Consider the following 27,689-nt stretch of genomic DNA (forward strand, 5'->3'; position numbering starts at 1 on the left):
CATATAAGTACACAGAACAATTTTACATCTATGCTGAGCTTAGATAAGTGAACTTCCTAAATATACAGATAGCAATAAATAAACGACTATACTAACCCTAACACTAAAACTTCCTAAATTACAGATAACAATAAATAGTACGCTATACTAACCCTAATACACAAAAAAAAAAAAAAAACCTGTTACAACCCGAAAAAAAAACTAATCTAACCTAAATGGAGTACAGTGCAGTAGTGCAAATTTACAGATCAGTGACTTTGTCAATGACCAAACAGGAGCCTGGTGGCGAGGTACAGTAGTGGACGAGGTACAGTAGTGAATGTGTTCACTTCTACATAAATTAATGTTGGCCTTCATAGCTACTGATTAGCTACGATTGAAGAAGTTCAATAAACTGAATGGTACCCTGTTTTCTGTTTCAAATGTTGTGTAATGCCTTCTTGTAAATAAGAACGAAGGTGATGTCAGAGGCCAGGACTGCCCAAAACTAACTAGAAATGGGCTTCTAGAAGAATTGTCCGATATCATCCGTCTTAGCGAGCAAAGAAAAGAAAAACAACAATTTTGATCATGGGGTTGTGATTAGGTATGTCACACTTGAGGTCTCCCTTGCAGCTCATTCATCACTGAGCCTAACCTGTTCGTGGCTGAGGGAGGAGGAAGACGAGAGCGCACGACAGTGATGTCCTTCATATGATATTGAGGGGGCTGTCTGTTGTTCCAGCAACATCCATTGGGCTGTAACGAACCAGCTAAGCACAGGTCAATACATCTAACCGCCTGCCCTGTCAGAGGGGCCCTAGCAGTGGGAATCCATTGACAAACACGCCAGCAGTGACTGTACCCCTGCTGTGCTGCTAGGTCAGGCAGATTGGAGGAGGGGTGGGGGCGGTAGGTGGAAAGCACGTTTCTCCTGTGGATGATATTATGTGTTTATAGATTGTGTGTACACAATGACAACAATGCCTTACTCAGTAGTCTGCCTGCTGGATTTTTTAACTATACATGTATTTTACTAATCATTGGTAACACTAGCCTACATAATGTTGCTGTTGTGGGTGTGTGTATGTATTTGTTGACTGCATTATGTTCTCCTATGGCAGGCGTGACGTCATTGTCCATGGCAGTGTGGGTTTGGTTGAGCACAAGCAGCTTGAGGAAGCCTAGAGGAGGCAGCGAGCAGGAGACTGACAGGCCTTACATGAGCAGGCGAAAAAAGAAAAATTAAATAAGATTCCCAACGAATACCGACTTTGCAAAACTGAAAAAAATTACCTACATCTCCATATCTCATACGTGCCTTCGATATAACTGGAGGAACCGCCAAGGTAAGGTTTGCTTACATCCACGCTCTAACGAAACGAACTGATAGCAAAGTAAGTTGGTCGCTTTTATACGGGAGGTGCAGTCGGTGATGACGGGTTAGTTTAGGGAACCACATCGAGCAAATCCAAATTTTCTTTTACTGAAATTTGGTAACATAGTTGTAAAATCATTCCAATTGGGAAGTTCACGGTTTAGATTCCGGGATCGAGGACACTATTGTTCTTGTGAGTCCATGCGGTTTTTTAATAGCCTAGTCTACCTCTATCAGTCCGCGGCTTTGTCCAAATTGGTACAATAGCTCCATGACTGGTACTGGTATGATGCCATATGATTGCTCGTTTTAGAATGGACAAAACGTAAAATTACGTCGGGTTACATATTATTTTGAAAGGGCTTTTAAGTGCAACCGTAATATCAAACATTAAGTTGATATAGTCCACTGTGAGCAACTTGTAGCGAAAGCTAGCTAGCTGTAAGTTTAGCAGTCCTCTTCTACAGACTCTTGTTCTACTAGCCTATATAACGGTTTAGCAGGGTATGAAAATTGAATACTATCAAGCAGTTAGTGCATATTTGAAATCATGATACCACAAAAGCCTACGATGTCGTACTACAACTTGTCTTGCATTCAAGACAATGGGATCGTGGATACAGACATTTATCACGTTGGAAAATGCGGGTCCAATAAACTCAATTCCGAGATTCTGACACATGTTGCAGCTACTAACAGCTTGGGTTAGGGCTAAGGGTAAAATGGGTGGATACCACAAGTCAGCAAGTGGTCTTACTCACTCACCATCTCAGGACCTGTGCTGTGGCAGGATACATTGTTCGTTAATACATCCTGAAAAATGATATTTTATACGGGTTAATCGAAATCACTGAAGTCATACTACCCTAGGCTACGTAGTAGTGCAGAGTTTTTAGTCTTGTCTTTACCCTGATATGAACTGGGCCCACCAATAACTTACCACCTCAACATTTCAAAAGTGGAGCCTATTTGCAAAACTGTAAAACGGTTTTAAATTCATTATTTTCAGAGACAGTCACCTACCTGCTTGCCCAATGTGTCCGAGCTTCTTCATAACTAAGACCTTAGGCTCTCTAGTAACCTGCGCCCTTGTCCCTTCTTACTGTAGGCTTGGAAGCAAATAGATGGCATTAAACTGGCATGATGGGCTGTAGGCCTGACCCCAATACTGACTCTGTGAAGAGATTTACCCTTAGTCATTTAAGCAGACGCTCTTATCCAGAGCGACTTACAGTAAGTACAGGGACATTTCCCCCGAGGCAAGTAGGGTGAAGTGCCTTGCCCAAGGACACAACGTCATTTGGCACGGCGGGGAATCGATCCGGCACCCTTCTGATTACTAGGCCGACTCCCTCACCGCTCAGCCATCTGACTCCCAATCCAAGAGATGTCATTGTTTGCAACGGTTTGTTTCTTTGGAGACTTATTCACGAACAGGTTCCAGCTATGATGAAGGCTATTTCCTGATGCTGTAAGGCAGGTCGAAGTTGAAGGTTTCTCACATCTTGGACCTTCATTGGGAACTCATTAGACACCCACTTCCTGAAAACCACAAGAGCTGTTTTCCACTGTGGTAGGATGATATCCATCTGTGTAAAAAGGCCCTATTGGTAGCTTACTGCTTGTTGACAGGAAATATTTGGAGTGATGTTTAGAGGTGTGAGAGAGTGTAGGCTGTAACATTGTGCTCACTTCATGATGTCATTGGCGTAATGAGCACACCATGATGTCATTCTTGTGTCATTCCTATGTACCTGGGCCTGCCAACGCATGTAAGCCTGTTGAGCAGAGGAGGAGAAAAGAGTTGATGATTTCAGTCAATCATTTCCTTCAGTTTTTTCCGATTTCTTAGACATAAAAATGTCAAATAACACACAATTAGTGAAACCTGACACTCAAGGAGCAAAACTGCAGCCCAGACCTGCACAACTATAAGCACATTCTCAACCTCACACTATTTGCAAAATACTACACACAGTGTTTTGCAAATCACTAAACACACTTTTCTACATTAGACACAGAAACGTAAGATGATGTCACTTCATTGCCTTTTTTAGACACTGCCTTGTAAAATGCAACACATGTGAACGAATGGATCAAACACGGGCGTCAGCTGTGCAAGCACCAAAGTGCTTAACTGTAATCATACCAATCAGGTGTAAGCATGATAAAAAGGCAACAGATCAGTGTACCTGTCTTCATCAAAAATGGAAGGCAATGTTGCAGGAAGAGGGAGAGTGAGGATGAGAGGGGGAGCCCATAGAGGAAGAGTGGCAGGGAGAGGGAGAGGTAGACCTGGAGGCCGCGGAAGAATAGGGCCAAATTTACAGTATCTAATGATATTCAAACATCATTGTTTGACCATGTTGTGAACAGTGGGGCAACATTGAGAGAGGCTGGACAGAGAGTTCAGCCCAACCTCAGCAGATATACTGTTGCAACAGTCATTTGGACTTTTTGACAAGAGCAATGGTGATTACTACAATTTTCTACTGTCTACAGTACAGTAAAATGTAGCCTACTATGCGTTACATCAGTACTTTTTTTGTACACATTCACAGCAGTCAATGATTGAATTAATGTACTGTATTTCATTTGCTGAATACTTTCATTTGTCTCCACAAATGTTTTAGCTGTGTTTACAAAATATAGCCTACTATACAGTATTCAATTTGAAATATGTTCAGATTTTCTGCATGAAATGCAACCTTTACGTAGACAATGTGGATAAATACAGTAAATATGTTCAGCAGTGTGCAGTATCTGTCTTGTGTGTTGTTCGGTCAACATACTACGTACATACTACTTTTACATACTCTACTGTAACAACATCTCTGAAAAAATCAAGCATGTTATATCATTAGAAAAGAATAGTTTGTGTAAAAGTGTTTAATTTTGCACAACAGTGTGTAACTGGTTCAAACAGTTCAATTTTATGAACCATATGTGTGGCATACAGTGCCAGAAATTGTTTTTTATACATTTATAGTTCTCAACAAAGTGTTTCATTTTGCAAAAGATTGGAGGTGTGCTGCTACTTGTGTCATTTAGTTGTGTGAATCGTGTGTTGTGTTTTCACAAAGTGAGCCCTGTTTTCAAATTTGTGCTTAAGCAATTGGAAAAAACTATAATATGTTTGTTGGAATGAGATTACGGATATGAATGATAACTTCATGCTTTGCTTTGCTGTGGGCCAGCTTTGGCTGCGTCTGCCTTTTGTCTATTGAAACTAATTGTGCTCCATCTGCAGGTGAATAGTTATGGAAAACATCTCCATTTGGCTTCCTCCCGGCATTTTAATGTGTCATTAATGTCTTCCTGCCTGCTTCGCCCCTTGTTTCCCAGGGTATTAAGGCTAGCTTTCAGTTTCACACTCTGTTTTTTCTTTTTTTCTCTCGATTGTCTTTTTCTTCCTTTTTTTCTTTATTTCAAAGCACTCCTCAAAGCACAAATCCTCTCTTTGTCAGATTTTGTAGCACTTGTAGTGAGAAAATAGATTATTTTTTGGTGCATGTGTGTCGCACAACCACACCAAAACACTCGTGTTTGTCAGTTTCCACCAGATGAATTAGGACTTGCCTCGAAATCATGAAAGCAACTTTATCCACGCTAAAATCACCAGCCAGAAATGATCTGACCTACGCATGTATCTGCTACATTTTCAAATTAAAGGTTTTCAAGTGTTTCATGACGCACTAAATCACACTTTTTAACATGTAATGACAAACCACACCATTTTGCTGTTGGTTTCGAATAGGCTTGATGTGTCGTTTGCCACCCCGGCTTCAGCCACTGAGTCCTGAGTCATGAGTCAAATATGACCTTTACAGGAATGTCTGCTGGAATCCATGGAACCAGTCATCCATTATTGAACAGATAGGATTGAATTAAATTGGATGGCAGTGGTTTCTCCAGAGGATACAGAGTAAACGAAGAAAATAGATTTTCTTTATTTTTTTTTACGTTGAATAAATTCAATCAATCTAACTCTTCCAATGTAAACAAGATAAAGCTAGCCAGACACTTAATCTCAAATCTACATAAAACATGTTCTATTTCCCTTATTGTATCGTTTGTGTCAGTCGGCTTAAGGCTGAGGCAAGCGTCCATCTGTGGGTCCAGTCCCTGAGGAAGCTTCGAGAAGACCACTCTCGCTGCTCCCGCATTCCAAGTAGCTCTTTTCCCTTCAGAAGCATGTAGCAGTGCTATTTATACCAGCTAGGCTAACCAAAAGAGAAGGAGAATACCCACAAGGCGCTCCAGAGAGTGGAATAGACCATCTTTGGGAACACTGAGGTCGAAAATATGCAAATAAGGATATTTTGGAGATCATTGCGGGAATATTAAACTTCAGTTGACTGAAAGTATCAACGGCCCTTGAAAGCCAACATACAACTCCAGTGTCATGATTATGGGAGAAGGTGACAAATATGAAACAAATCCAGCTGTTACGAAGAAATATAGCCCTTCCTTCCTTACTTTCTTCCTTCTTTGTATGGGGAGGGAGAGATTTCCGTATTAAGAAGCAAATTCCATCACCTTGTCATAAAACCATGTTGTTAGAGTGTGAGCCTTGACTCTCCCTGCATCGGGGTTTACCCCGGTGATACAGGTCTGGTCCAGTCCGTCACTGTGTGCCCTCAGGCCCTCTACAGCCACTCTACCAAAGAGCAGTCAGCAGCTGCTCAAAGCAGCCTCTGCTCTGGATCACAACCATGAGATGAGATGAGATAAACTCCCAGCTGATCGGAGGACAACAGCCGGGACATATCAAACTCACTTCGAGCCAGACGACCTCTTCTGCCTTTGTCCACACTACATGACCTAGATAGTCACGGACATCCTGGAAGTGGTCTAGGCAACAGGGTGACGCAGTTGACAACCTTTATTCAGGGAAATACTCTGCTGGCTTATGTGTGAATGTGCAGTAGGTAGGTGGGTACGAAGGCCCTTTATTCCTCCCAGAAGGGAAATGTCCGTGTTGTTGCAGGTTACCATTGCAAAATACGCAGTGTCACAATGCAAATGAAAAGATATGCAAAGCACTGATACAGAATACAGCTATGCAAAATTTAAGTATGGGTATTGCACATATGTACAGGACAAGGGGGCAGTACATGTATAGTATATGGACAAGAACAAAACAATTTCATGTAGGTGACACAGAATGTAGTATGAACCAGCAAACTGTACCCAGTCTCGATATATAAATAAATCAAATCATCAAATAGAGAGAGGTGTATCGCGCACTGTGAGATGTACCTGGTACCAAAATTATACAGTGCAAAACAGTCTGTGCAAACAATGCTGTATGATTACAGTTCGGAGTGAGAATGAACAGTATGGTAGCAGTGAGGTCGAATTGAGGTTAGGTGATTGAGTGGCTCCCCAACAGCACACCTAGTATTTTGTCTCATGGTGAGTTATCACAGAGTCTAATGGCCACTGGCAAGAAGGACTCAGAGCTATGGTAGAGTTGCAGGGACAAGCCCAGTACCTTGCAACCTTGGCACAGGTTTGCAGACCTGCTTTGAAGGACGCTTTGCTGCGGCTCTAGAGTCTGCCTCCAGCTCTCTCACCGGCCCAGGGGTAGAGAGAGGCCTGTAACCTCTCCCCATGGAACCAAAACAGACCCAGGCCTGCTTGTTTCCGAGGGCCAACTAGGGATTTATCACGGCAAGAGTACAGGGAGCACAGGAGACCATGCCAACCCTCTTCCAGAGAGATTAGCACATTGCTAGCCGTCAGCCTGCCCTTGTAAACGGATGCAGTCCGGTAGACCGCATCCATGACGGCTTCTTTGCAAGCTGGTTGTGTGCAAATCACCATCGGAGTCATTAAAATACAATATGAACTGCACTTTGTTGGTCTTAGGTAGGTTTACACGAGGTGATACCAGGAGGACCGTTCTGCGTCATCCTCAGGGGGAGGGGGGAGCAGTGAGGCCCAGCCTGAGTGAATGGCTCGACTGTAGGGGATGAATGAATGTTGGTGTTGTCAAGGCTTGTCGGGAGGATCGAGGGCCCATGTGTTTTGACAGGTGGCTAGCAGGCAGCAGGGGTCTACTGAAGCCGGCCGTTTGTGAGTGTTAACTGAGACCGGCGTTTGGCCTTCGAGAGAGGGCTCTGGCGTGTGTCAGTGTGTGTTCGGCTGGTTTGCCATGTGACTGACCCCCCCCCCCCCCCCCCTGCTCAGGGTATTAGGGTGTAGGGTTGTATTTAATTATGTGGAACTCGGCAATCACCTGCATATTATGACCCAAGTGCCAGTGGTCCTTTATCATTGTGAAAGGTTGTAAAGTAGAGGCACTCTTTGTCCCAGTGTGGTGGGGTTATCTAGGCAGAAAATGACTAGAGAGATTTTTTTTTCAAGTCAGTGGGCTCTTTGATGAAGCCAAATGTTTTTTGCCCGCATAAGGGATATTTGAATGAGACCCACCTAGACTTTTTCCTCACGTCAATGGGTGGTGTTTCATCATAGTGACAGGTGGGTGCACTTTTCTACGCTGCATAATGTTTGGCCCCTGGTTGCAAATGATGTCCGATAGGCCTCACTGGCATGTGATTCCGGTCCCAATACCAAACGTAGTCATTTTGCTCCCGTTTCTTATGTAAATGAATACAAAGTGGAAAATGTGCTGAACATTTTGAAACAGTTGACCTTTTCAGGGGCTCCTTGACAGACGACAGCTGAGATGGTTTTGCTGGGCCCTGGAAGTTTGTGAGTCATGTCTTCCTCTCTTAGATAATGACAGTTTTTTGCAAGTTTGTCTCATCTGTAATGTTTGACCAGCCAACATCTAGCAGCAGAAAGGCAGGGCTGTCTAAAGTGTACACATATGACAATAAGGATGAAGTCATACATCTCCCATTTGTGACCTGCAGTGGTCTGTTCCAAGTACTGTAGAATGGTGACTAAGTCTAGAGAATCGAAGGAATGATTCACTTCAGTATCCTAGATTCCCTTCAATTTACACCAGAAGGCAGTCTGAAGTAGGTCAGCTTTTCTCTAAAGTAATAGCCTATTCAATGTTGTCCTTTTTGGAAATCAAGATTGTCCTCATTACTGACCTTTATTTGTTCCAATGTGTGCATGGAAATACCAGTTTCTGCTTTCTGCTTTGATGAATATTTGTTTGAACCTCAATTGTGGCTCTATTTCCTTTTCGGCTGTGATGTGTGTGGAAAAAAAACGGTTTATGGAAAGAGTGGAACACTTCCCATGTCCATATCTCAAATCTGTTACGTCCGTTCTCCACTTTGGTGATCTGCTCAAACTTTTCCATCTCGCCATGGTTTTCCCTGTTTTTGGGGGGGTTATTGACAAGCCAGTGTACTTCAGAGTGACATTCACTTCCTCTGACCTCTTGGCCCTGTTGAACCACATCTCCCAGACTACTGTTACCCTCCTAATTGTTACTGATTTGGCTGATTGCTGGTTCAAAATGGAACCAGTGTGTTGTGTACGTTAGAAACAACATGTTTGTATGTGTTCTGTCTCCGCATGTCCGTTATGTCAACTCGATCACCGATGTTGTGATGGACCAACAGGAAAATGGCCCTCGCTTATTAAAACTAAAACACAGTATTAGAGAACTGTTCCTGCAAAGGAATGATTAAAACCACAGAAAACCAAATCCAAAAGTGAATGAATTTAATCAAAAACACAAAAACATCCTTAGCCCTCAGAAATACTACAGATAGCCTGTCCATTTAGTCGACACTTATGCAAATTGACTAGCATCAAATAAGCAGTCAATATGAGCGAGCAATCAGGTTATGTCTCTCGTGACTGTCTCTTTAGGGAGGTTGGTTCACTGCACCAATACATGGAAGTCTTTGAGAGATACGTTTCTGGATGTAGGCCTAGATCCGACCGGTACAAGGATAGCAGCTTTGATCCTCGCACTGCTGCCTGTCCGTGTGCCATCACCTCAGACTCAGGCTACGGAAATGTCTCCCATCGGCCATCTATTCCTAGAATACTACCGACTGTGAGGATGATGCAAGTCCTGCTCAATACTCTCTTTCTTTCTCTCGTTCTCTCTCTCTCGCTCTCTCTCTCTCGTCTCTACCTTCTGTGCATTTCCTACAAAGAAACACTTGGTTGTGGAAATGGAGGGTACCTCTTCTTGTGTAGGCCCCTCTTGTTGCCCTCCCCCTCCTCCCTTACAGTATTGGTTGAGGGGTTGGATAGACCGCAGCTATGGGAAAATTGAAGGGGGGACAATGAGGCCGGCCTCCTATTGGTAAAAGTGTGTGTGTGTGTGTGTGTGGGGGGGGGGGGGGCCTCAGTTCCGTGATCTCTGGTGTAAACGAAAGCGTGGGATTGTAGTGTGTAGTGTGGATCAGCCTGAATGCGTGTGTGTCTCTGTGTTTGCAAAAAGGGGAATAGGAGAAGTGAAGAGGAGAGTGAGAATAATTGTGAGATGGGGAGAGAGAGAGAGAGATCAACATCCTCCCTTTACCCCAGAGCCCTGTTAAGGCCGAGCTCTCAAGGTCAAATCCGTTATTTGGGATCGGTTCATTTGGTCCTGTTGGCAACTGTTTCCACAGAGCTGTACCACAAAGACATTCTGCCTCCCACGTACAGTCAAATTGGCGTTTCCGTTCAAGCCGACGGCTTGAAGGGCTCTGCCGTGTTTTGAAATCAGGCACAGTGAGATTGATCACACCACGACTGCTGTCTGGCAGAGGAACAAATGCCCCTCGTTTTCCAATTGATTTGCCTTTTGGCAGCCAAGCGATCCCTCCTTTTTAAAAGGAAGCTTGGTCATTAGCAAAGAAGACGTATGAAGGACAATCTCATCCCACGAGTTCAAACGGCCTTGTGCGACGGAGGTGGTCCGGGGGGGACGGCTGTCCTTAAATAACCTGGTCTGAAACTGAAACTAGCATCTAGAGTTATTGTCTGGTCTGTGGTCCTGCAGGTTGGTTGGTGATATTTATAGACGTGGGCAGTGCTGTGCGTTGCCTCTGGCGGGGCTTGAGAGACTGGGCCTTAAAATGAAAACTCAGTGCTGAAAACCTTCCCCACTCGAACTGTGACTCACCTGGCTACTGTCCTTTTGACGCACGCAAACACACACACTCGCGCCCTTAACAGGCGCATCCGCCCACCCACACTACCACCTACTACCCGTTGTTTTTTTTGGGGGGGGGGGCCACACTTAAACATTGGGGCTTGAATTTGACCTGTAGCGTCAGGGTTTTAATGCTGTGGTGGACCCTCCAAGCAGCTCTTATCCCCTGTCGTGCTCGGCAGGCATTTGGCGTAGAAGAACGAGGGGAGGCTGATTGGAAGAGCCAGCATGATTCAACTCCATTTAGCCTTCCTAGCGCCATGGTGAAAAGCTCTTTAAAAGGTCAGAACATTTTTACAGGACCTCTCTCTCCCTCTCTCCCCCTCCATTCATCTTCGCTCTTGTGGAGCAATTCCTCTAATTGAGGTGACGTTAGTTTTTTTTTTAAACCACATAAATGCCTGTAAGCCCTCCCGCCCAGCCTTTTAGAAGTTATAGTCTATTAAAGATATGGATCTCACCAGGCGTAATTGGATGTTTTATCTGTTGTTCTTGTGTTCGCGTGCAGATTGGCTTTGAATGCTAAACAGTCTGTGGAGCTCAGTTGGAGCGCACCAAGGACAACTCTCGCTGAGACAATGAAGAGTACAATTCAAACACTTTGCCTCGATGTCGGGGGGGGGGGGGGGGTGTTTTGCGTCGCCAAGCGTCGGGAGGCTGTGAGAGTTCACAGAGCGATAAGTCTTCACGAGACCGAGGGAAGACGTTTGTGTATGCCGAGGAACGTCTCTTAGCTAGCGTAGCGGCGTCGCTTTCCCAGCCTGCGGGCGTACAGTTTTGACCCCGAGGCACTCAATGGGTTGTTTGTGTTGTGACAGCTCTCGCGGCGCTCCCAGGGGTCACGGGGGATCGCGACTCTGACTTCCTGTGTGCAGGGGTCGCCTTCTGTTGCTGCCATGGCCTCCTTCTCTTTCTCCAGGCACCTACCCCCTCCCTCATCCTCCTTGCCTCTGGAGGTCAAGCCTTTCCCAGCAGCTGGCTCTCAGTACAAGTCACATGTTTGACTCTGGGCCACAGGAAGAGAGAGAGAGAGAGACCAGACTGAAATCTGACACGGCAAGTATCAGAAGACAGGCCCTGGTATAAAATGGTCACCTCTTGCCTTCCTTTATTCTTCTCTTTATCTGTTTCTCCACCCAATACCCACAAATCAGTGTTTTGGTCGTTTTGATCGTTGCATTTGGATGTTACACTCCACCTGCGTTGTTGGTTGACTACTTTGCGTGCAAATCCTCGCTCGCTCGCTCTCACGCGCTCTCCTTCACTCACTCACTCACTCACTCACTCAGTCACTCGCTCACTCACTCTCTTACACACACACACACACAATCTCTCTTTCTCTCTCTCTTTCTCTCTCCCTCCCCCCGTCTTTCTCTCTCTGTCTGTCTCTCGCCCTCCTTCCCCCCTCCCCCCCCATGGTTTAAACCCAAAGCCTGCAGCAGAACACCTGAATTCCACCACAGTTCTTTGCTGTTTGGAGCCTGTTGAAGCCAGGGCAGAGACTGTGTCCCAAGTGAGCTGAGACATTTTTAGGATGCTTTTAAAGTCCCAGCCATGATGCACCACTGTTCCTGAACCACTTTCTACCGTTCCATACGGCACCAGGTAGCAAGCTTGACTGAACAGAAGCCATGAATTCATCTGGAGCTGGCAGACGGATCCAAGAGCAGAGATTATACTGTGATAAGGACAACAACGATGCTGAGGGGGATTTTGGGGCAGAGTGCAGGATTATTGCGCCTGGGCTTTAGTGATCACACTGAAACTAAAGTCCCCTTATGGGGCAGAATATTAATAAAGAGAGCTTGTGTTTTTATTTTTAGCTCCCCTCTTCTCTCCCTTCCTCCCCCTCCCTGTGTACTTATCTCTCTCTTTCCACTCTTCTGTTTCTCCCTCCCTCCTTCTCCCTTGCTGACTTGCTCTCGCCCGCCCGCCCTCTCTGCCTTCCTGCCCTCCATGCACTTATCTCCCTCTGTACACCCTTCTGTTTTACTATCTCACCCAGCCTCTCTCTAACCCTCTCTCATTCCCTCCCTCCCTCCCCCCGTCTCTCTCTCTCTTTCTTTCTTTCTCTCTCTCTCTCTCTCTCTCTCTCTCTCTCTCTCTCTCTCTCTCTCTCTCTCTCTCTCTCTCTCTCTCTCTCTCTCTCCCTCTAGCAGATGCCAGGTTGTTTCTCAGCAGTGTTCAGCAGGTCTTCGCAGGGCTCTTGTTAGTCCACCAGCTGCTGTGGCGGTGGTGGGGGCCTGCGCACCGTCACTGCTTCAGTTCCGCCCGCCTGTTTTTACCGTGAAGCCAAAGCTAGCTAGCCCCGGGGCGCAAGCAGGCCTGCGCTGAGACGAGCCTGCCGCCCACAGAGACCTCAGCCCCGCTGGGATCTCTCAAGCTCCCACACGCTACACGGGATCCACACGCTACACGGGATCCACACCCGGAGGAGAACACCCACAGACATTGTTTACTGCTGTGGCACGTGTTGAGTAGTGCTCCGGTGGTATGCTTTAAGAACGCAGTCGTTCTTAAATCATTCGTCCCTCGCTGACATGTCGTTCCGTTGGCATAGCACGACCGGGGCCTGGCCCCTCCTGTGGAGGGGGGGGGGGGGGTTAAGCCCAGGTGAGCCGCGACCCATCGCCGCGTCAACGGGACGCGAGGCGAGAGGGCACAGCTGGCAGGCGGAGCTGAAGCCAAAGCGTCTGTGCCACGCGGGGCGGCTCGGAGCCCCTCTGACCTCTGGCTCCCCGCGGAGGTCACGAGCGCCCGCCCCGGCTGGCGGCCGTGAGGCTGGGGAGTCTCCATCCAACACAGGCCGTTTTCCTCCACTCTCTGCTCCGTCTTTGTTAGCACAGTCAGACTTGGCAGTGTTGTCGACTGTGCACGTGCACGTGCTTGATTGAGCTAGGACACATTTTTCTCTCCATCTCCATCTTACTTCTCCCATGCTTTCCCCTCTGCTGCCACAAACTAATAAAAGGCCCCTCTGATTGGATTAGAGCGAAATAAGATTGGGAATTTCCGTTTTAAACCCGTTAGGGTACTGGAGTCCAGAGCTCATTCCATCATGGGGGAACTGGTTCCCATACTCATCCAGCCAGTCCTGCTCTCCCAAGGGGAAATCCCCCCAACCTGGCAACCTTCATACCTCACACAACCGCCATTGGAGACAGTTATTACTGGATTGGTGTTCTTGAAATGCATCGAAGCCGATTCTGTCGTCTGCTGCAGGCTCTCCTTATGGATTTGGGGAGTTGTTCCCGGTGTAGGCTCTCTCTGCGAGACAGTGCCTGGGATGTGCGTGTGGCTGCTATGTAAGGAGGTGTTTGGATGTCAGGGAAGCGGAGGACGGGAAACCCAGCAGCAACAGGCCAGGCTGGGGTCAAACATGTGCTCTGGCTGCACACGGACGTTGCACAGGCACTGTTGGAACAGGTGTAACCACCTGTGCTTTTAAGGAAAATGCACTGCTTAATGAATGCAATTATATTTTATTCAAATAGACTAGCATTCCGGTTTTGGTGATATTTAAGCACAAACGATGGATTGGCATTTTCATACTGCCTTACATCTCGCAGTTATTCAACCAGAGAGACATTGAGGTCAGCATCTCTGCCATGGTGACGTTTCAACATGGCAGTCGACTCTCGGGTGACTAAGCGGAGGATTCCTGAAATGCGACATCATCACCCCCCCCCCCAACCACCACCACCAAACAACGGTGGCTTTCTTGAACATATTCGACAGCTCTGGTGCGCAGAGCTATAAATATCAGGCGCAAAAATGGAAATGAATGCTTCTGAACATTCCTCGTTTCAAACATTCTCCCTCTAGAGAGAGATGGTGGATGTCAGTAGATGATGAACTCGGGGGTTTGGGTTGAATTTGATTATCCAGACACTGGATGTTTAGGGCTGATTCCAATACCTTTTGGGAATACATAATGTCCAATGCGGATATTCTTGTGTGTACATATACTGCATATCATATCAAAAAAGATACCCGAAAACACAATTTATTTGCTATGATCAAATGTGGTTATCAAACACACAAATACAGTGCCCTCCAAAAGTATTGGAACAGTGAGGCCAATTCCTTTATTTTTGCTGTAGACTGAAAACATTTGGGCTTGACATCAAACGATGAATGTGAAACCAGAGATCAACGTTTCAGCTTTTATTTCCAGGTATTTACATCAGGATCTGATGCACAAATTAGAAAATATCACCTTTTTGTTCGAACCCACCCATTTGTCACTTGAGCAAAAGTATTGGAACATGTGACTGACAGGTGTGTTTTGTTGCCCAGGTGTGTCCTATTACATACATTATTCAATCAATAAATACCACTGAATGTCTACACTCAGGTTCAGATTGGGTTAGATAGGTTTTGTATATGCAGACTGTATTCAGAGGTGAAAACAACATGAAAACCAGAGCGCTGTCTTTGGGTGAAAAACAAGCAATTGTGAGTCTTAGAGAAGATGGAAAATCAATCAGAGCCATTGCAGAAACATTGGCCATAGCCAGTACAACCATTTGGAATGTCCTGAAGAAGAAGAAAACTACTGGTGTACTAAGTAACAGACGTCGAACAGGTAGACCAAGGAAAACATCAGCAGTTGATGACAGAAACATTGTGAGAGCTGTAAAGAAAGACCCTAAAACAACTGTTAGTGAGATCAGCAACAACCTCCAGATGGCAGGAGTGAAGGTATCACTATCTACTGTTCGCTGAAGACTTCATGAACAAAAGTACAAGGGCTACACCAGAAGATGCAAACCACTCATTAGCAAGAAGAATAGGAAGGCCAGGCTGGAAATTGCCAAAAAGTACAGAGATGAACCTCAAAAATTCTGGGACAAAGTTTTATGGACTGATGAGACAAAGATTAACTTTTACCAAAGTGATGGAAAGGCTAAAGTTTGGAGAAAGAAAGGAACTGCTCATGATCCCAAACACACAAGCTCATCTGTGAAACACGGTGGAGGTAATGTCATGGCTTGGGCTTGCATGGCTTCTTCTGGGACGGGCTCATTAATCTTCATTGAGGATGTAACACATGATGGCAGCAGCAAAATGACCTCGGAAGTCTACAGAAACATTTTGTCTGCCAATTTAAGGAAAGATGCAACCAAACTGATTGGCAGAGCCTTCATCATGCAGCAAGATAACGACCCAAAACACACTGCCAAAACAACAAAGGAGTTCATCAGGGGCAAGAAATGGAAGGTATTAGACTGGCCAAGTCAATCTCCAGACTTAAACCCTATAGAGCATGCATTTTACCTGCTTAAGAGGAGACTGAAGGGAGGAACCCCACAAAACAAACAACAACTGAAAGAGGCTGCAGTGAAAGCCTGGGAAAGCATCAAAAAGGAAGAATGCAAAAGTTTGGTGACGTCAATGGGTCACAGACTTGCTGCAGTTATTGAAAGCAAAGGATTTGCAACTAAATATTAAGTCTTATTCACTTAAATATGTTTTAAGTATATCTGTTCCAATACTTTTGCTCACATGACAAATGGGTGGATTCAAACAAAATGTGATATTTTCTTAGTTGTGCATCAGATCCTGATGTAAATACCTGGAAATAAAAGCTGAAACGTTGATCTCTGGTCTCACGTTCATTATTTGATGTCAAGCCCAAATGTTTTCAGTCTACAGCAAAAATAAAGGAATTCGCCTCACTGTTCCAATACTTTTGGAGGGCACTGTATATGTAATGGAGGCAGGAAATGTCATGTTTTTTAACAACAGACTTTAACATGCTCTTATGGGTCTTCCCTTTTGGCACTTGTTTAGTTTTACGCAATGTATGCTTCATGTTTTGGCTGCTTGCAATGTTTGGGACTACCTCGTTGTTATGATCAGTGACCTATGCTCTTTTGTAAAGCTCTCTCTTGGAAGTCGCTTTGGATAAAATTTATGCTATGCTAAATGCATAAATGTAAATGTAACATACAGAATGAGTCTGACTAGTACTTCATCACTTAATTTATTCTAAATTAACTAAACCAAAAAAGCCCCACAAACAGAACAGAATATTTAACTCGCATGAAGAAAAAAAACATAAAATTGTGCCTATAGAACTTCAGTTTCTTTCTCAAATTGGCGCATATCGCCGACCCCCGATAGGCCTATATCTGTTATAGTCCCGATAAATTAGTCTGCCTCTAATTCAGATCACACACTGAACACAGGCCCCACTGACAACTGTGTGTCATGAAAGGAGAAGCGTGACCTGGGTGGAACCAGCAGTCAGGATGCACCACCCAGGAGTGCATCACTGTGATTCCCCCTCCAGAGTCGCGGCTTAACCCAACGAGAGGGGGGGCAAAGACCGGCCACGCTCGGCTGACAAGTGGCCAGTGTTTACTGTGACACTTCTGGAAGCTTGCAGCGCCGTCTCAGCCCCCCCCTGCACTCTTAACTCCTCCCCCACCCCCTCTCTCTCTACCTCCTACCCATGCTGGTGCTTTGGGTGTCCCCGGTGGAGGCGGGGGTGGGGGAGGGATGTTCCGGCTCACGGCCGTGTCAGGATGATTGGGCGTCCGAGCTCTGAGTGACAGCGGAGAGAGAGAGAGAACGGCCTGGGGCGGCAGTATCTGTGTGTGACGCACAGCCTCTCCAGGGACGCGAGCCCGTAAGCACTTTTGAAGGTCACCGACTCTCTCTGTGCCTCTCTGTCGCCCCGTCTTCTTGTCTCCCTCTGTCGTTTGTCCCTCGCTCTTTCTCTCCGTCCATCTCTCCCCCCCGGTCCCCCCCCCCGGCGGCGCCGTCTCTCTCCCTCCTCCTCGGCGCCTCTCGGCGCTTCTCTTGTTTCTAGAAATCTCTCTCTCCTCCGTCTCTGCCTTTCACTTTCTCCCTCCTGCACTTTCTACTTTCCCCCGCTCCTCACTGTCTTTCTTCTCCCGCTCTTTTTTCCCTCTCCATGTTGTACCACCCCCCCCCTCCTCCTCCAGCCATCCTCCTCCCCACCCTCAAGCCACCCTCAATCCCCCCCCTCTCTCCCCACCCTCCAGCCCCCTTCTCTCCCCCATCCTCCAGCCCCCAAAATAGAAAACGCCCGAAGCTTGTTGTTCTCCAGTGAAGGAGTGGCTACCTGCCTGGGTTTGTTTGATGTGCTCCTTATTAGGCCGGGGGGCCTTATGGTACTGCCAGTCTCCTCTCCCTTCTCTCTCTCCTCCCTCCCCCCTATTTCTCTCTCTCTCTCCTTCCTATCTTACTCTCCCTCCAGCGCCATAAGTCGTGTGTTTATAGACTCATTTAACATGGCACCGTGCTCCTCTCGGGGTGTTGCTGAATAATTCAAGACGTTTAGGATGAATAAGAAATGCTCATGAGAAGGGAGAGGCACTCGGCGTGATGGAGAACAGGGTCCCACGTGGGCGAGAGAGAGAGAGGGAGAGAGAGGGAGAGAGAGGGAGAGAGAGGGAGAGAGAGGGAGAGAGGGAGGGAGAGGGAGAGAGAGGGAGAGAGAGGGAGAGAGAGGGAGAGAGAGGGAGAGAGAGGGAGAGAGAGACCCATTCCTTGATTGCATTTATTTATACATGTTGAATTGTGAAACACAACATACACACAGACGCAGACACGCACACAACTTGGCGTGTCAGCCAACCAGGAACGCCTGCATCCTGAGGATAACCGAGACACGCGACAGATGTCTAACAACATCTGTCTGGCCAGTCACACACACACACACACACACACAGACTAGCTTCTAAGAAAAATGACCCACATCTCCCCACACACACAATGCACCAACCGCAAACAAAGTCCCGGCGCTAGTGGTGGCGCTAGCCTTACCCTCTAACCCCGCCCTGACCCCCCCCCCCCCCCGTGTGTTTGTCCCCCAGAGGCGACTCCATGAAAGATGACGGAGGAGGTGATAGTTGTAGCCAAGTGGGACTACACGGCCCAGCAGGACCAGGAGCTGGACATCAGGAAGAACGAGCGCCTGTGGCTGCTGGACGACTCCAAGACGTGGTGGCGTGTCCGCAACGCCGCCAACCTGACGGGCTACGTGCCGTCCAACTACGTGGAGCGCAAGAACAGCCTGAAGAAGGGCTCGCTGGTCAAGAACCTGAAGGACACCCTCGGTAAGTTCCTTCCATGAGGCTGTGAGGGGGGAGGTGGGGGGGGGGGGGGGGGGGGGGGGGGGGGGGAGGAAGTGGGAGGTGAAGGCTCATCTGTTTGTCGCATGGTCCACACAAGTCCAAACCTGTTTTCAGGGTTTGAGATATTTGGAACTGCGGCTCTTGGGTGTTGACCTCGTAGGCCAAGTCCCTTCAGGGATGTTTTGGGAAGTTGGTTCAAGATCCGTGCAGCAGCCGAAGTGGTGCAGGGCCAGAGCTGTGATGCTGCGTCTACTCAGCTATACGGAGTATAGCCACCCTAGAGGAAAGGGGAGGGGAAGATGACTTGCCATATATAACCTCTTAAATTTGAGCTAGATTCAAGCTCGACAGAACTAGCCAGCAGCCTATGTTCAAATAATGTTATTTCCCAGTGGTTCATTTTGTGGAAATGGTTCTTCGACTGCGAAGAGCCGCGAACCTCACATCGACTTATGCGTAGTATCACCGGCGCACTCTTTTAAACGTTGTTTATCAACCCGACTTGATTTATGCGTCGGGATCGCTTGGGAACCTTCTAAAAGTCACTGTTTACCCACCTACCCAGACACCACTACACCAGTGCTGTTGGCAGTGTGGTGGCGGAGTGTTTAACCCGTGAGAGGGCTTGTGGTTGTCCTCTGCCCCAGCCGTGCCACCCTGCAGCTCAGCCCCATCACGGCCTCCGTGCGGACGCACTGCTCTTTGAGAACCATCGCACCGTGCACTAATGAGCTCCCCTCAGCAACAGCTCCTCCAGGAGGTCAGCGTCGAAAGGCTTATCAAACGAGGTGGTGGTGGTGGTGGTGGTGGGGGTGGGGAAGGGGGGATGAGGGAGGGAGGCGAGTGGATGGTAGCTGGTCTCTCAGGCTATTCATTACGGGCTAGGTGAAGTCTCGGGATCGAACGTCTGGAGGTTCCTCTCAGAGCCGAGGGGGTGTTAATGAGGCTTGAAGAGCCAGAGAAAGGCCTGGCTCGAGACCTGCTCGGATTAGAACGCCTCGTCCGGAACGCTACGCCGGCGCTGAAGCTAATTAATGAACCTCCGTAAGTGGATACTGGGGACGGCCTTGGCATTTTGATCAGTTCCAGATGCGCGCTTGGAGGAGGTGGAGGAAGCAGTAAACAAGAGTTTGAAGATGATTCCAAATGTCAGGTTTAATGCCGAACAGTGTTATGAAATTCATCTTCCTCTTCAGCTGGTATACCTAAAAACTAGTTTATGGATTATTGATTTAACTGTTACTGCTCGTGAGTGACGGGGTGTACAGGAGGTGGTGTTCATGTAGGACACATGGAGAGAGACTGATGCCACATGTTAAGGGACTTTTGACAGGATGGTTGTTGTGTTGTTGTTGTGTCAGTACTTGACCTCTGACCTCAGTTTGGGTCAAATATAGCTTCTCTAAGCTAGGGCGGATTTGAACTCAGCTAAGCGTGTCAAACTTCAGTTTGATGAAGAATAAATACAAATTTGGACCTCGTTGGTGGGATTTGGCCATCGTTCAGGATTTCTTTTCTTCGTTTTGAAGTAGACTGTTAAAAATAGCCTTGTTGACTCCTCCGCCCTCCAAAGCTATCCCTCAACGACGTCAGGCTCTTTCAACTTGTGGAACTCGTCCGTCCGTCCGTCGCTCACTGTCAGTGGAATGCACCCTGTGACCTCCAACTTGCCTCGACGTGTCAAGCAGCTCCTAGAAGAGCGAGAGGTTAAGGGCCACGTGTTCTCTGGTGGTACGCTAACGCTACAGGCTAACACCGGAGAGTACACTTGCTAACGTGCCACATTCTGAAGAGTGACACGCTCACCCAAAGTCGAAAAAGAAACTCTTATTCTTTGAAAAAGAAACTCTTATTCTTTGAAAAAGAAACTCTTATTCTTTGAAAAAATGCTTCTCCAAGTTGAAAAGTGTCCTCTTTGTGCTCTGTCTTTGGACTGATCCAGGAGTGTCGTAGATAAGACCTCAGGGTTAATAAATAACAGCAATACACAAACGGTGACGGTTCCCAAATCAATGTAGCCGCCGACCAGGAGCTGCCAGTGATAAATAAATAGAATCCTGACAGAATTTCAGGGATTAAGGGAGGGAGGGAGCGAGGGAGGGAGGGTGCTGGGAGGGAGGGTGCAGGGAGGGAGGGTGCTGGGGGGGAGGGGGGGCACTCTTTGTTCCCATGCAGGAGCCAGCTCAGTGATGAGATAATCTTGTCAGCGCTGGCGAGAGACAAAGTACTTTAAGACAGAGGCATGGCCACTCCGGCGGGCCGGCTGTAGTGATGGAGTGGCACGGCTCTTAGTGAGCTCGCCGCTCCTCCCGTGCACCCTGGGAGATGAAGTGTCAGAGCGTGATTGTTAGTGTCCAGGGCTCCGTACTGTGAATTCCTGACACTCCAAATACCATCAGGCTGACATTGTCTTTCCTGCTATCAGTCTCTGAGCGTGCTCACCATGCTAGAGACAAACACACCATGCCGTGTGCACGTTTGCGGCCTGTCTAGCAAAACAAAGCAACATACAAATGGTGGTTTAATCAGATGAGTGGATTCAACACTAATTCTTGTGGAATAATCATGGTGTCTAATCGGGGTGCTAATCAGTACGGCTTAGAGCAGGGGTGTCAAACTCAATTTCACTCAGGGCAACACCGGGGGAATGAGAATGACATCAGGGGGCCGGATATATGCGTATGTGTCTACATCCCACCTCTCTTTAAGTTGTCTGCATATCAAGTCAACTTTCCTTTCTCGTGCAGATTTTCCAGATTTGGCCCCAGGGCCTTGATTTGGACCTCTGGCATTTGTGCTTTGACTTGTATCTCTCTGGATTGAACTCGACAACTTAACGACGCCTGTCTGTTCCCCCCCCCCCTCCCCTCATCCAGTGAGAACTGTCGCCACGCCACAGGTCCCTATTGCGCCTCGGCGTTAACGCATCGCCAAGGGTCGGTAGCTACTCTTTGTCCGTCCTGGGAGTTCCCCGCGGAACGTTTGAGATGCGCTCGCCGGTACCAGGTGGAATTCCTGGAGTGGCGGAGATCCGTGGCGGCGTGGCGTTCTGAGCCGGGAACAGACGGGGGAGACGGCCCGCGTCGAGGCGGCTCTGGCTGTGACTCCTCACACGACAGATCGTCAGAGGGGGTTTTCTACCTCAAAGGGATCATCTGGGAGATAAGCGAGCGCTCCTCTTTATCCCCCTCGCCATCTCTCCAGCTCTCATAACCTCCCTCGTTCTTTCAGCGAGCACTCGGAGAGGATTCCTTCCCCCCCTCCCTTCAGCCCTCCCCCCCCCCCCTGGCCAGAGACAAAAATTGTAATTGAAAGAAAATGAGTTGCCGGCGAAACCTGATTATCATCTTTTTTACATTTGACTTTCCTCTGTGATTTGTATTTCAGGATATGGCTGACCATATCCCTCCCCTTCTGCTACAGTTAGATTTCTCCCCCCCCCCCCCCCCTAAGAAAAAAAAAATCAATCAGGGGAGGAGATGAAGCTTCGGTCGGCCCTATGATTAATCGGTGTCTTTGCACACCTAGGAGAGAGGGAGAGAGAGAAAGGAGAGCAGGAGATAAAATGAGAGAATAACTCAGCCGGTCCTGGGCAGTCATAATTCCACAGACCTTTCTAGATGACGTCGGCTCGTGCAAAATCAGTGCGCGGGGCAACCGCAGTGACCTCAGAGAGCCACGCCACGCTCAACGGCTCCATGAGTCAGTGAATTGCATCGCGCGGAAAAGACATCGCTGTCCTGCGGCTCTGTCGTGTGCCACGAGGTGAAAACTGCCAAAGTTGCCAAAAATCCTGTGTAGGAAAACGATGCCGGCTGTGCCTGTTGTCCATGACACTCTGGAAAGATCCTACGGCACACAGCTGCAGGTGAAGGAGAAGGCTCTGTCCTCATGAGTCGGCGTTAATGGAGAACATTAACGGCACTCAGCACTGCTGAGCTTAGAGTTTCCGTGTGCAAGGGCCAACTAATGTCTCGCTGTTTGTCAACCGCAAGTGACTGAACGTTTTTTGCGGAAGGACATACCGGTTCATCATTCTCCCCATAGGCACCTATATGGTTCCATTCGTTTTGGGAAATATCGAAAATATATACTGAATACAAAATCCCAACAGTATTTATACTCCAGGTACACGCTGGATTAAAAGACTGGAAGTGCTGTAGCTCTCTTGTTAAACCGCCAGTGTTGAACGCACACCTGGGTGAGGGTTGGTTGTGTCTTGAGTCGTCACCACGCAACATCTCATCGACCCAGCTTTAGCTCACCCATCAGACGCCCCGTACCCACGTACCCGAAGCTGTGGACGAGGCTGGGCAGTGTGCTCTCGCTGGAGGTGGGCTGAATGTCGCGTTACTCACCTGCGCTAAGCTATTGTACACGTGTTCTTGTCGTGGAGCGGGCGAGAGTAGCGTGGCGTTGTGGCCGGCCCTGCAGCTGGCAGGGGGGCAAAAGGAACGTTCCATACTGTCACTCATCAGTTGATTTGTGTGACACATTGCTGTGACTTGGTGTGTGTGCTTGCATGAATGCGTGTATCAAAGTGTGTGTCTGTGTGTATACATCCAGATTTCTGCTCATGCTTTTCTTTCCTTTTTCCACATGAAGGAAACTGAAATGTTATTCCAGCACTGTTCCGCCCCCCCCCTCCCCAGTTATTTTTTGTGGAATCCATAAATAATGTCTTGTCTGGTCTGTTTGTGGGAGACGGAGGGCTGGTGGAGGGTTGCTGGGCAGGGGCTAAGTGCTGGTATTTCACCAGCCGTGCTCCTTCCCCCCCCCCCCCCCCCCCCCTCACACGCTTCAGGTCACTGCCTCCCAAATCAATGGCAGGTCTTTTTTTCCTACTGCATGACACATCGAGCCATCTTCAACCCAGTGCGGTGTGTGTGTGCCACCGCCTGATGGCACACACAGACACACACACACACACACTGCCACTCGCACAGAGCTGAATCTGATTCCACAAGGTTTTGCTTGGGAATGTAACCCTTTTTTTTTTTTTTTTACTTAAAAACAAAACATACATTGAAGTATGTCCTGTACCTAGTCATGTGTCCAGTTTGCCCTTGGATGTGTGCTCCGTGTCGTTTCCGACTAGCGTGACAGATGCTTCCCGTGGCAGTCTGCCGTTAAACCGTATGTATCGGAACAAACGCACCTCGAATCCCTGAGCCCACCCACGCGTGCCCCGGGGCGAGTCGAAGCCATTGTACCATTTGCATGCGATGCGTCTTCCGGGTGGTTCCAAGGACCGGTGGCCCACAGGGAGCACACGCACGGAAGCCCTTCTCCTGCTGAAAGCCCTGCTCTCGTTCACGCATGGGGGGGGGGGGGGGGGGGGGGGGTGCAGGGAAGCTTCTGGAACAGGTCACACAAAGACTGACTGGTCTCGTTTCATGCTTGAGTGGGGGAAGGAAGGAATCTGAGAAGAGAGAGAGAGAGAGATAGGGAGGTGTTGTTTGTGACCTTCCGTGAGGCGTCTTCCTTGCTGAGGTTGACTTTGGCTAGACATACGTGGCTGCACTTTCAGTGTTTCCTCACTATTTACCAGCTCTTTGTCAGGTGTTGCGTCACACACACACACCATAGGGTCGGGTTTGAGTCACACTGCTATGAACCGTAGTAGCGGGCTAAGAGATGCGGTATAGATGTGTTGACGTTCCATGTGTTTTTCCAGAGAGCTACATTCATAAAGACCCTTCTGGGAGAGAGACAGAGAGAGAGACAGAGAGAGAGACAGAGAGAGAGACAGAGAGAGAGACAGAGAGAGAGACAGAGATAGAGACAGAGAGAGAGGCAGAGAGAGAGGCAGAGAGAAAGGCAGAGAGAGAGGCAGAGAGAGGCAGAGAGAGGCAGGGGTTGATATGCGGATGGAAAGTCGACAGCGGTGTAGGAAAGAAGTTGGGGAGGAAGGGGTCAGCATTTTCCAGCGAGGGGGCCAGGTCCTCTCAGGCGTCATCCGATCTGCACTTCCTGTATCAGAAGGGGGCCCGGGCAACGTGGTGGCTAGGTGGGAATTAGCATGGCTACCCAATACGCCAGCAGCACTCACGGCCTCTTCGGTGCTAGAAAGGCTCGATACTCCTCGCTCCCTCGCTCGCCCTGAAGTGTTTACTGCTCGCGGCCTCTGAGAGAGCCAGCTCCTGCAAACACCAGCGGTTCTAATTAATGCCCCTCTCTCGTCAGATGTGGTGAAGTGCATCCTCTTCTGACTGGTCACTCACCCTCTCGGAGAGTTCCGGTTTAAAGTTCGAAAGGATGTTCGCCTCAGCTCTACAGATTAGGGTTAACAAGCTTGAAAGGAGTTATGCTGAGATGTTATTTTCAGTGTTTTCGTCTGTTAGCACAATGAGTTGATTGTGTATGTATGTTGCTTTCTATATGCATACAATAATATCCGATGATCTACGGAGTCAGTGGGTAATTCCCTCCCTCTCCTCCTCTCTCTCAGGTCTTGGCAAGACTAAGAGAAAGACCAGCGCCCGCGATGCCTCCCCCACGCCGAGCACCGACGCAGAGTTCCTGTCCAATGGCAGCGGAGGGGGCGGGGCCGAACGCATCTACGACCTCAACATCCCGGCGCTGGTGAAGTTTGCCTACGTGGCGGAGCGCGAAGACGAGTTGACTCTCGTCAAGGGGTCGAAGGTCGTCGTCATGGAGAAGTGCAGCGACGGCTGGTGGCGGGGCGGTTCCGGCGGTCAGGTGGGCTGGTTCCCCTCCAACTACGTCCTGGAGGAAGGGGAGGGGGAGGCGGCCTCGGGGGACCCGTCGCCAGGCTACCAGCGGGTGGGCGGAGCGGCGGTGCTGGTCAACGGCCAATCGGGGCCCTGCAGCAAGCCCCTCCACACAGTCCAGACCTTGTACCCCTTCAGCTCTGTGACGGACGAGGAGCTGAACTTTGACAAGGGCGAGGTGATGGAGGTCCTGGAGAAGCCCGAGAACGACCCGGAGTGGTGGCGCTGTCGGAACGCCCGGGGCCTGCTGGGGCTGGTGCCAAAGAACTACGTCCTGGTCCTCGGCGACGGTCCCGCACCCGGCTCCGCCCCCGGCTCCGTCCACTCCCCCCAAATCACCTCCATAGGGCCTTCCAGCACGGGCAAGTTCGCCGGGAAGTCCTGGTACTACGGCGATGTGACGCGGCACCAGGCGGAGTGCGCGCTGAACGAGCGGGCGTCCGAGGGGGACTTCCTGGTCCGGGACAGCGAGTCTTCGGTGAGTGTTGGGACAGGGTGCCTCGGCTGGTTAGGAGGGAATCTGCACTCATTCGTCTGGAGTTGCTGAACGTGGGTTATAATGGGGGGGGGGGGGGGGGGGGGGGGGGAGATACTTCACCGGGAAGACGTACTATGTCTCCCCCTGCTGGTCGAAGGATTGAGAAAGGTCTCATTAACCCCTGCCTTCTCTTTCTTCTCCTCCCCTCCTTCCGCTGTCCCTTATCTGACCCCTCCACTCTCCCCTCTGTGTTCCCGTCCTCCCGACCACTTCCTCCTCCGACCGCCCGTCGTTCCGCCACTCCCCCAACCCTCTCTCTCACTCCCCTCATCTCCCCCCCTCCCCCACCCCATCTCTAATCTCTTCCCCCGCTGCGCTCTCCCCTTCCTCCTCCCCCCCCCCCAGCCCAGCGACTTCTCCGTGTCCCTGAAGGCCGTGGGGAAGAACAAACACTTCAAGGTGCAGCTGCTGGAGGGCGTGTACTGCATCGGCCAGCGCCGCTTCCCCAGCATGGACGAGCTGGTGGAGCACTACAAGAAAGCGCCCATCTTCACCAGCGAGCACGGAGACAAACTCTACCTGGTCCGACCTCTCCTGTGACCCTCCCCCACACACACACCCGCACACACACGCAAGCGCACGCACGCAGACCGGAGCACCGTCCCTTGGCGCGGCCCTGTCCCAACAACGAGCCATCTTGTAGCGTACAGTGGGAGACGCTGCAGGCGTGTTGAGCCCTCTCCTGTTCTGCCGGTGTCGTGGAACGCCGGAGGCACGCGCTTCGGTTGCGCTACGGTTGCGCTACGGTTGCCATGGAACTCTGCGAGTGGGGGGGGAATACAGCAGCAACCGCTGGTCACAGTAGCTCCTCCCCGACTGACCCTTCTCTTCCTCGTTCTTTTGACTTACTGGGCAACGGCGAATCGCTTGACAGCGTTCGTTTTGTGCGGACAGATGTCCGGAAAACGCCTTTACCCTGTGGCCTTGTGGCATGGCTGGTGAACAGCACAACTTCCCAGGTTCAGACCTCCTCCCTCTGCATCGAGGTGATCGCTGCACTTGGGGAATGGAGTTTTTCGAAATGAGTTTGGAGGTCGTTCTGGAGCTGTTTCACAGAGGTAAACCTACACCCACGCTCTGTTTACCTACATCCAGTTGGACCCTGGATACCTTTGACTGACTAGTTGTGGGGACAGAAACCAGTATCCAGCCATTGTAGGAAGGAAGTCTTCCTCAACCGACCATATATGACAGTGGCCAGCGCAGCAAGGGAGAAGTGGTCTTTACGTGTCGGGGAGATCTGGCTGCTTGGTTTGGCTGGAGAGTCGTCCCTCAGGGGAACGGGGGAACCGGGACCGTGTTTGAGCCAGGAAGGGATTAGGGCGCCCCCTGGTGTTGTGTTGTGGAAGCGACCATGTTAACCATAGTATGCTGTGAGTCGAATGTCTTTTAGATGTACAACCGAATGTGCCACCCTGGTATTGCCTGTGTTCCATGTGCCCATGTGTGAACCCATCATTTCTCCGAAGAGTGAGACGCAGCCAATTGAAGACACCATTTCACAAACATAAAATTATTTTTATTTTGTTTTTTGGGGGGGGCTTGGGCGGGGGGGGTTGACCATCTGTTTACCATTGGTTCAATGTTTCTGCTTTTTTTTCTAAAGATCTGTCTTAATGTTACTGAGCACTGTAATTTAATTCTCGTGTCAGCTGTATATGTCTATTTAAACAGAACAAAAGGTAAATATATTAATTTATATACAGCGCAAAGGTACTCTACTCCAACTCCAAGTATGGTGCATTCTGAAAGGCTTTTGTTCAATAAAAAGATTTCCTAAATAAGCAAAACTAAAAGTATGATTGTCAACAGTTCTCATTATATCCGCCTGTGCTGGCACAACATTTGTAAAGATTTCACCATTTTC

At 48.9% G+C, this 27,689-nt stretch overlaps 1 protein-coding gene across 1 annotated transcript; it reads left to right on the top strand.

Annotated features, from left to right (window-relative positions):
* Window positions 1-1,117: 1,117 nt before the first annotated feature.
* nck2b (NCK adaptor protein 2b) lies at window positions 1,118-27,612 on the top strand. The gene is made up of 4 exons (XM_047030598.1): window positions 1,118-1,328; window positions 18,290-18,532; window positions 25,002-25,762; window positions 26,168-27,612. The coding sequence occupies exons 2-4, from the start codon at window positions 18,307-18,309 to the stop codon at window positions 26,360-26,362; spliced, it is 1,182 nt and encodes a 393-aa protein (XP_046886554.1). The 5' UTR covers window positions 1,118-1,328; window positions 18,290-18,306; the 3' UTR covers window positions 26,363-27,612.
* The last annotated feature ends 77 nt before the right edge of the window (window positions 27,613-27,689 follow it).

Source organism: Hypomesus transpacificus, chromosome 12 (genome assembly GCF_021917145.1).
Source record: "Hypomesus transpacificus isolate Combined female chromosome 12, fHypTra1, whole genome shotgun sequence".
In the NCBI taxonomy this organism is placed as follows: domain Eukaryota; kingdom Metazoa; phylum Chordata; class Actinopteri; order Osmeriformes; family Osmeridae; genus Hypomesus; species Hypomesus transpacificus.

Coding starts and splice junctions, on each gene's coding strand:
- nck2b (XM_047030598.1), top strand. CDS start 18,307: ATGACGGAGGAGGTGATAGTTGTAGCCAAGTGGGACTACACGGCCCAG. Junction 18,533..25,001: donor GAACCTGAAGGACACCCTCG/GTAAGTTCCTTC, acceptor CCTCTCTCTCAG/GTCTTGGCAAGACTAAGAGA. Junction 25,763..26,167: donor TCCGGGACAGCGAGTCTTCG/GTGAGTGTTGGG, acceptor CCCCCCCCCCAG/CCCAGCGACTTCTCCGTGTC.